Below are 10,102 nucleotides of genomic sequence, written 5' to 3' on the forward strand. Positions count from 1 at the left end.
GATATGCCTGAATAACTGGTCGCAAATTTTAATTTGTCCAGAATGAAATGTCCAGTAATTTTTTTACTGATAGTCTAGATTGTCTTTGACAAACTAGAGACTAAAATCCACTGAGATGGCTAAATCTGGGGGGGGGGAATTTCTTATCCTAAGTAGGGTAGGAGCAAAGGCCATAAAAGCCTTCTAAGGCACGATTCAAGCACAATAGGTGGTGGCTGGCAGTCAAAGGTTTAATTTTATCCACAAGCTAGAAAGTTGCCAGCAGGATTCTGTGAACTGTCCTTTACTCATATCTCTGCCTTTATATAGCATGGTTAACTCAAGCGTAAAATATTTCTCCTTAATTGGAGCTATAATTGAGAATATATAAATAAGTTTAAATTGAACTTCTGGTAATCACTAGATCTTTCTGGTACACTTTCTAGTTAATTATGTTTTGGTTTTATGTGTTTGACTGACTGCTTATTGGGTTTTAGTCATCCATGGGCTTTTTATTAAAAGCTTTTTAAAATCTAGTTTAAATAATGCCATCCCATTATTAGAAGAAGTCAGAACCTATATATGGATACCACTTGTGTGGCCATATGTTCACACCCACATTAGCCTGATATTCTCTATTTAACCTTTCCCTCCTGTGTTTAATGAAAGCACTACTTTTGTAGTACAGGCTAGTTACTATTGCTTCTAGATTCTCATCAACTTCTTTACTCAGCATTACACTCTATCCTTGATGACTAGGCAGAGCAGAATTGGGTATTAGGTCAGATGACTTTTAGGAACTTCCTTTTAAGATCTTAGACTTTGTTTCAAGGTGACAGCATGTTTTCTAGTTGAACGATCCAGGCTAGCATATTGGCTGCTATGCCATGCTGCCTTAAAAAGGGTCTGCAGAAATCATGATGGAGCATCTAAGACTACTATTTTTGCACTGGTATCTCTGTTCCTAGCTCTGTGTGTGTGTTTGGTGGGTTTTTTCCTCCCTTAGGATAGTGTAAGGATTTTTTGAGTTTGATAGAGCTTGGGTTGAAGATAAAGGTATTTTCCGCTGTGTGTGATGGCCAGGAAAATATTGGAGAAAGAGTGATGCTCCATCTGTAATCCTGTTGCAGTCTTCCTCTGCTAATCAACTTCCACCATTGTAGTAGATAGGTCTGTATGCATTCTGCTGTTGAAATTTTCATGATGCTTTAGGCTTTGCAGCTGAGTTAATCTCTTCCAGCACTTAATCTCCTCCATGAAGCTAGCATTTCTTGGGTTAAGTGGTATTCCCCTCTTTGTAGCCTTTGTCAGGGATATGTAGGCTAGGCTTGCGTTCTGTTGTGACCAGGTAGTGGCCCTCTAGCACAAGAACCTTATTCCTGCTGGCTCGTTCAAACTCGGGAAAAGGAAGTGCTTAGCAGTAGCATTTGCAATGAATTGTTTCTCTTGCTTTTTGAGACAACAGTTTGCTGTGTTCCCCTACTAAAATTCTAGCCAGCTCCAAAGCAGCCTACCTGTGTTGTATGCTGCTAGGTAACTCCCTTGATTTTTCTGACACCCTAGTCTTCCTGCTTAAACATGATCTTACAGTATTTAGAGTGTAGTTGGCAGGTTTAGTGGAAGCTTATCACTATTCTTCATCAAAGATATTTTATCTGTCAGACTATGCATAAAAATTTGTTATAGAAGCTCAAGAAAAATTGCCTCTTCCAAGCAGCAGATCTGTGGGTCATCCTTTGGAACAGTGCCTTTTTATGGCCACTTATTGGAGTGCTTTCAGTCATTTCTTCCAAGACACGTTTTCACCCCTCACTGTGTTGGCTCTCTGTGCTATCACTGCTATCAGTTATGTTGCAGCCTTTTCACTTTTTCCTTTTTGGATGTGAAATTCAATTGCAGTAAGCCACTCAGTCACTTACTGCTTAGCAGAACAAGGATGCTTTAACTCTGATAGGAAGATATCAGCAAATTCCTGCTGCTTTAAGGGAAAGCAGCATGCTTTATGATGTGGGAGAAATGCAGAAAAGTTTTCTTAAAGAGATTTCTTATATTTTATGAAGGATCTGTAATGAGAGGAAAAATGCTTTTTAGCTCATGGCTCTAGAGCATGTCATGCATGTTCAAATTTGCACTTCCCATGGTAAAGGTTAGGTCCTGTTAAATGTCTTGCAAGAGTTTTCTCAGGTTTCTGGTTTTGCTTGCCATTCATATGTGTGTGCCACTGAACATTGGGGAAAAAAATCCAAGGCTTTCTGCATTCTGTCTGGCAGTACTGAATATTTTAAATCAGCCTGTAAAGCAGCTGTGCTGTCCAAGTGTCACAAGTCATCTGCCATTAAGTGTTGTGGACACAAGGATGTCTTCTGGGCTTATGGGGCATTAAAGATTTCTGCACACTTTACTAGTGTATATATAATTAACATATTGCTTTTAAATTACTTTTTTGTATTGCTTACACAGTCATGCCTGCTTGAAAACAAAGCTGTATTATGGTGAATTCAGCTCCCACAGACTGAGGCAGATTTGATTTGAATAATGTGAATTAGATCCTGTCTTCCCTCCAGTCTAAGACTGGTTTGGGAAAAAAGTAACGTTTAGAATGTGTAGCTCAATAAAAGGAAAGCAGTCTGCCTCTAGGTGTGTCTGTTGGTACTGGAGGATCTTACTGGTGTGTTGGAGCTGTAACTCCAACCAGGTATAGGAGAGAGTGGCTTCCTTACAGATTAGAAACTTGTGGCTTGGAGAAACCTGTTTTTTAGCCAGGCCTTGGCTTCCTGATTAGTCATATAACATTTGAAGTGTAGGATCTCTAGTATTTAATACAACTTTCTCTCTATCCACTTTGCTCTTAACATATGCAAGATCCTGAAGAGAGTTTGTCTTTGGTAGAGAAAAAAAACAGATTAAATAAATGAGTTAGAGTCAGAATAGAATTTTTGAGACTGGAGAGCTTTAGATGCTGCGGAGCTGAATCTAAAAGGCATTTGTAACCCTATATTCAAAGCTGAAATAATGATCTTGGCATGTTTTTTGTGTATGTTTTGTTTTGATTTTTTTTTAAGCCAAGGAAGTGTGGAAAAATACATTAGTGTTATTGATTTGTCTCTGTAGAAAGTCATCAAGGAAAAAGGTTTGAGTTTCTATCAGAAACAAAGCTTTGTTCCACCTTGTCAGCCTTTTCTATTTCAGGTTATCTGAGTAGCAACCTGATTAAGTGGTAAGAATCAAGGTCATATTTTATTCAGTACAAGAAAATGGAAAATCTGGCAAGAGCCAAGATACTTGTTTTGAAATGGTTTTATTTAGCCCTTTCTGCTACAGCTGCTGTCAATGGAAAGAGATAAAGCTGATGACAGAATACAAGGAATTTACTGTTCATTATTCATGACTTGCTAAAGGTGTACGTCTGTAAAGGATTTTGTTATTCTTTTCATGGGTCTTCCAGGCTTTCAGATAGGATTGCCTGGCAAGACATTGGATGAAGCAATTAAAGATGCATATTTTTCTTGACTTACTAACCTTTACAGAAAACTTGAACAGAATTTAATCTACAGGGTATTCATGGACATACTCACTAGTTAAAACTGCAGTGTAGCAAGATTATGGTGTGGTGTCATCTGACCTTACTGGCACCCACAGACCTAACTAGCTCTATTGTGAAGCCTTTAGTTTAAAAATAAAAATCGAAGTTACAAATTTAGACCGAAATAGGATGTGGAATGAATGAGTTAACGTTTACCTTTAATGCAGAAAAAAAACTGTTGAAGAGGAGCAATTATCAGTAGTGTTGTGTTGTATTGTTTGCTCTTACAGTAAATTTGGGGTTTCTTCGTGTAAATGGAAAATAAACATTGCAAGAACGTGTGTTCCTTAAGAACTCCTTGATATCAAGTGCAATGAATCAAAATGTTTGCATGCTTTGTAATACTTTCAAATCTTTGTGGTGGTCTCAGCATTTTCATCTAGATTCTTACTGACCTGTGGCTTGGCTGTATTTCCTCCTTCTGCTTAGGAAGGTTAATGTGTCCTTTCATTTAGGACTGCTATAGGTGCATGTCGGGAGCATGGAGGTGAAAACAGGGATGGTATTACAGGAGTGCATAACATGACGATTCTGATTTAAACAGATGTGGGGAAGGACAGAAAGAAGCAAAGTCAGACTTTGCTTTTACCTTCCCATTAAGAGAAATGGAAGACGTTTCGGTTCTGATTCAAGATGTCAGTCTTCCAACTAAACAGTCTTCTCGAATGAAAACTGATGTAGCTCTCGTTTTAGAGCACCAATGTTAAAAACTTACACCTGCACCTACTATAATATGTTCTGTACTTACAACTGGATGTGTGGATATGACAGTTGCGTTTGTTGTACCTATTGTTCACTATTAAATTGCTTTTCTTGCAGTCTTCCCTGGAATCTGCACCTCAAACTGTGTTCCCTTTCATAAATATGCCAGTAATAAGTTGCTGCAGGCTATGTTCTGCTCGTACACACTTGCAACTTAATTTCAGTATACTTCCACCACTAGAAATCAGAAAAAGATTCAGTGCTTTAAAAGAATCTCTTGCAAATATTCTATAGGCACAGTTATTCCTATAAACAAAACATGGTTATTCTTCTGTAGAGAAACATTTTCAGTTTACAAATAGAATGCTATGCAAAATAGTGAGGTCTTAAAAGGAAGCTGTTAGTCAACAATATTTTTCATTACTTCAAGTTTGAGCCTGACAAAATTCAGGTTTCCCATTGTAGATTATTCTCCCCTTTTTCCTCATAGAGGAGTTAAAACAAAAACAAACCCCCCAACCTGTTTACAAGTGACATGCTAGGGAGAAAATAGTGACCTTTTAAAGGAAGTACTGTATTTTTGTTGCTTTGAAAGTGGGTCTAGTAAGATTGGCCCTTGCTGTGCATATAATTCCCTTCTAAATTTTGTCTAACAAGTTTTAGTTAGTTACAAGTGTTGTTTCTTCTTCTCTTTGGAACCAGTGCAGAGGAAAGACCTTCAGTATGTATATGTTCAAGTATAGATTTGTCAAGTACGTTTTCTGACAACTGTTTAGCACTGATTTCCATAAGAGAGAATCTGACAATCTGGCAAAATGACTAGAGTTGGAGGGAACTTCTAAAGTGTAATTTCTCCTGCCACATGCTAACAAAGGTTAGAGACAGGATGAAGAAAGGGCAGACTGAAACAAAAAAATATGAGGGGGAGAGGGAATAAAGGTAAGGAGTAGTTGAGAAGCTGAAACAAGGAAAATTTGGTTGAAGAGTTTAAAAGGCTAGGAAGAAGGTTTATTACTGACAACAAATGCTAGAGGAGGGAGAGGAGAAGTGTCATGAACCATGGTAACATCTCTACTTAGAAACTGCAATTGTGATTCTTGACTCTTAAATTATTTTGTTTAATAGTGCCAGAGCATTTCTCAGCTTCTTACTATCTCAATTACTGTCTGTTAGTGGTTACACATAAGAAGCCTCTTACTGTTTCATCTTAATGATCTTACTTAAATTGTTAAGAGAACAAAACTTAGGCATCAAAATAGTGCTGCAAAGCTTCAGTTACTGCATAATGTCTAATTAGATTGTATCTTGATAGTTAAATTATTGGGATGTTGTTGCTGTACGCTTTTATAAAGGTTTAACTATGATCGCAATGGCTGGTGTAAAATATTTATTTAAAAAAAAATATATCAAGCCAGATTATATTCGTAGTAAGATCCTTATTTTGTTAGATTCTGGTTTATTATCTAAACTTCAATATCTTCAGTATGGGAATTAGTAAATTATTTCACAGTAGAAACTAAATTATTGGGTCAATGTATCTGATATTTTCCTAGTTTAGATCCATATTTTACTTTCTCTTGCAAGTTGTAAGGTGTCCAAAGGTCTGCCCTAATCATCAGATCAAATGTCCGGGAATTACTAGGATGTGTGCTCCTTTCAGGTCAGGTCACATAGCCTGTCAGTCTTGTATTTTCTCTGTATAGAATTAGTATGGTTGGATTTTATATGTCCAGATAATTCTTCAGTGCAGAAATTTCCTCCTCTAGTGGTACGATAGTATTCTTGAAGTACTTTGTAACTTGATTTATATTATACAAAATCGATTTATTGGAATGAAGTACTTTCACTTTTCAAAGAGAGGGAATGAATTGACTAATTATTTACCGTTTGGGTTTGTGATACATTGTATCATTTGTGTTGTTTTGTCATTTAAGTGGATTTGAGTTAGTTTCCCAAGCAACAGACTACTATATTGATCTTATATTTTGAATTTTAAAAACTTACCAAAATGTCTGCTGTAGAAGGAGATGATAATACATTTAAAAATATATGGATTTTTCATATGTTGAATTATTCAGAGGTTGAACTACAGTCTCAATGCTTTTAATTCATAAATTATCCAGAAGTTAAATTAGTAATTCAGAATGTATTAAAAGCAGTTGTTTAGCTGTCTGTAATATTATGTTAATAGCAGGAAAAGACCGTGGTACAAAATACTCGCATTTTTGGTGATTAAGAATGAAGCAACAAGCATCTCCTCTAGGTGCACGTTTTCTAAAACTACATACTTTCACATGTGAAAGTTTATTTTAAGCATGTAAAAGTAGCAGAAAAAAAAAATCTTCTTTTTTTCCTTCCTGTAATTACAGAAGCTGCTGGGTTTGTTTTGCTACCGATGAGGATGATCGGACAGCAGAGTGGGTGAGACCTTGCAGGTGCAGGGGCTCTACGAAATGGGTTCATCAGACTTGTCTACAGCGCTGGGTGGATGAAAAGCAAAGAGGAAACAGTACTGCTAGAGTTGCTTGTCCTCAGTGCAATGCAGAATATTTAATAGTATTTCCAAAGCTAGGTAAGATATGTATCATTTAAATTTTAAACGTAATATAATGGGTTGTTTCTTTATATTGTTCCTACTTTTTTTTTCCTTTTTTTGAATGCAGGAGCATTCTCTTAAACTTGTCTAGTTCCTTTTCCAGACAGAAAGAAATAACTTTATATTCTGCTTATATTCTGCTTACATCCTGTTTGGTGGCTTAGTTAAATACCCTCTGAAAATTTTCGATGTGTTCCAGTTATGTATATTGATAAGTCTTATAAGTGATTGACCTATAATTAATTCATGGTTAATGTGATTTTTTTTTTTCTTGTTGAGCAAAGGGCAACTTCTTTCAGCAACTGCCACATATTAGCACATAAACACATCCCTTTTTTTTTCCCTTAGCTTGCAGAGAAACTTATCAAAGGAAATTCAGAGAACCTTACTGAGCAACCTGTTGCATTACCTGAAAAATATATTTTTGCTTTGTTTGGGAGGTATTCCTGAGTCTATATTGCCCTGTATTGAAGAGGCAGAATGTCTGTGCTTGCTGGGCACTGCTCTAGCTCTAGCTCTCTTTGTCAAGATGAAAGAAAAAAGTTGGAGATGGTCTTCCAGAGTCTACTTACTTCCGTAGCAGAGTAGGATGCTGTACAATATGCTGCATATATTTAAATTAGCAGTGGTTGCTGTTATTCCAGCCTTCATTTTCCCATATGTTCTATGGGGTATACTAAGTAGGGCAAGAAAATGAAATGTTGCCATGGAGACTTAAATTTTTTTTAAAAGTAAAACTGCTTGTTAAAGAAATGCTGATACAGCATGTGAGTACAGGCATTTAGAGAATTTTAAATTTTTTTTTTAAGTATCTTATTTCTGTGATGAAACAGCTGAAAATAACTTGCACTGTCAGTTCTTTGGGGCAGGACTTCTGTTAGTATAAGGGCTGACAAGGTGTGAAGGGAATTTTATATGGGTGATGACATTTATTTCTATAAGAGAACACTGAGTAATGGGAAAGAAAATATGGACTAGTGTATTGTTGACATTAAAGAAAACATAAATCAGCATGAAACTTACTACCAAGTTATTCCTATATCAACCACAATTCAGCTTTGCTATAAGGATAAGGTAGAGAGGAATCTTAATCTCCATCATAAAGAAGGCATCAGATGATAACATTTAGCATTGGCTTTGGGGAAGAAAATGGTTTGATATCTGGAGACTTACAATGTACCACAAAACTTGAAGCTGTTTAAAATTCGTACTTGTATCTTGAATGATGTAATGTGAGCTGCATTTGCATTTTATTTTGGTAATGGGAAAAGGGGGAAGCAACTATAGTTTGGAGAGGATACATGCACATGAACAACAACAGGCATTTTCATTTGTTCTTGCAATTTGTGGCATACTTTATTTGAAAGCTAAGATCCTAAACGCTAACATTGCTAGCCTCTGAAGCCAGCCTAAAATTCTTGCACGAGATTGTTCACCTCTTGCATGCAGGCATGCAAGAATCCTTTGATATATTTTCCCTCACAATACCATCTTTTTCCATTTTTAAAGATGAGAAGGGCATAAAAATTCAGACTTGTGTAAGAGTACACAAGGTATCGATAGTAGAGCAGGGAAATGAATTTGGGTCCATCAATGATGAGCTTGAAGTGCCTTAAACAAGTGAGCCAGTCTTGCCCTTTTGTAGCTCTTTCTAGTAAGCCAAAACTGTCATATCACAACTCAACTATAAATCAGTCAAGGTCACACCAGGCAGAGTTAGGACAGTAAGGTGTTTTCAAGTAGTCTTGCCAGTAGCCCCGTCTCTGCTGCAGCAGGTATCTTTTGAAGACATTACTAGTCCTACCATTCAAGAAACTAAAATTACTTGAGCCAGGGAAGAAGTAACAACTAAAGTTTCCCTGAGGTATCACAGTTCAGAAACTTATTTACATTAAGACTTCTCTAATGTACTACTGGAAACTTTTTTCTAAAAACAAATTTCTGTGAAAGGGCACTCCCTAACACAACTTTTTATGTATGATAATAGTTTTGAAGTAATATCAACTTGAGGAGATGTCAACGAATATCTTTATAAGTAACAGTGGGTGTCTTTTTATGTACTTACCAATTCAAAACACCCCCCCTACTGACGTATCTTCTTAAAACTATAATTCCATTTCAAATTTGATAATGCATATCAGTTTTAGAGATTGGTAGTAACTATGTTCTTACTAGCTGTTTTCCTCTCTTCTGAGAACTTTTTTTATTAAATAGGAAAATATTATTGCCACTTTGAAAGTAACGAAAGTATCTTTTAGGTAATTATTTCAGTTTAATAAATAGAAAACAGAGTTTGGGAGAAAAAACTCTGCTAAAGCATGATAGTGTTTACAAAATTAAAAATATGTTTGTATTTTGTATTTCCTTCTTTAATTTTTATGTCAGTGATAGTTAATTTCCTGCTTCTTCCTTAATACCATTTTAAAAGAAACTTATATTTGTCCTCCTATCTCACTACTTCCTTCCTAAAGGGCTAATTAAAAAAAAAAAAATTGGAACAATGTTTTTCTAGTCGTTTCTCAAGATTCTATACCTAATTCTGTATCTTGCTGCTTTTAATGATTAGTATCAGTAGGTGCAATTTGTTTAGTACTTGTAGTGTTAGACTTCTGCTGTTGCTGTATCACCTTGCCAAGATGTATAAAGCAAGCTTCAGTGCTTTGCGTTGCCCTTTAGGACTCGCCAAATAAGATGGGGTTTTTTAGTCTCGTCTTCACTTTCTTCAAACAAATCTTAAGTTTTCAAAATGGTACAACTAAACCTTTTCAGTGACTGTGAGAAACAGTCAAGATGCGTAAATTACTGTGCATTTAGTACTTGCTACTTTAGGCATGTTGATAGACATCCCAGCACTTTAAGTCTGTCCTGGAAAGTTAAACATAACTGTTAATACAGTTGAACTCTTTGTTCCAGTTCTCTGTATTTTGAGTAGAATGTTCCTTCTTCAGAAGCCCTTTAATTTTGGTACCTAATCAATAATAGGATGCTCAACTCAAGAATAAATTAACTGTATAGTTACACTTGTCAGTTACTTACGGACTACTTTACATCGGTTGGTGTATTTGAAGCAGGGTGCTGGTGAGGTGTTTACTGTCTTACAAGCCACATAGGAAGATGCTTCCTGCCCTTAAAACTAGAGCTTATTACTAAAACAAAGAATGCATGCTGTACTAAAAGATGCACGCACAGGTAACCAATTTGAAGTACATGAGTAGTAGGTTAAGAACTCAAGGCTCCAGCAG

The 10,102-nt window shown here is 36.2% G+C and overlaps 1 protein-coding gene across 4 annotated transcripts in view; it reads left to right on the forward strand.

Moving 5' to 3' along the window:
• Positions 1-10,102, forward strand: part of MARCHF5 (membrane associated ring-CH-type finger 5) — a 42,675-nt gene that overhangs the window by 13,366 nt on the left and 19,207 nt on the right. For all 4 annotated transcript variants that reach the window (XR_014228035.1, XM_082310399.1, XM_082310401.1 and 1 more), the window contains exon 2: positions 6,634-6,836. Coding sequence is in view for 3 of the 4 variants with exons in the window: in XM_082310399.1 (XP_082166525.1) it covers positions 6,634-6,836 (203 nt within the window). In the remaining variant the exon portion in view is untranslated. The remainder of the gene's footprint in view (positions 1-6,633; positions 6,837-10,102) is intronic.

The sequence above is a fragment of the Platalea leucorodia genome (assembly GCF_965183815.1).
Source record: "Platalea leucorodia genome assembly, chromosome: 4".
Lineage (NCBI taxonomy): Eukaryota > Metazoa > Chordata > Aves > Pelecaniformes > Threskiornithidae > Platalea > Platalea leucorodia.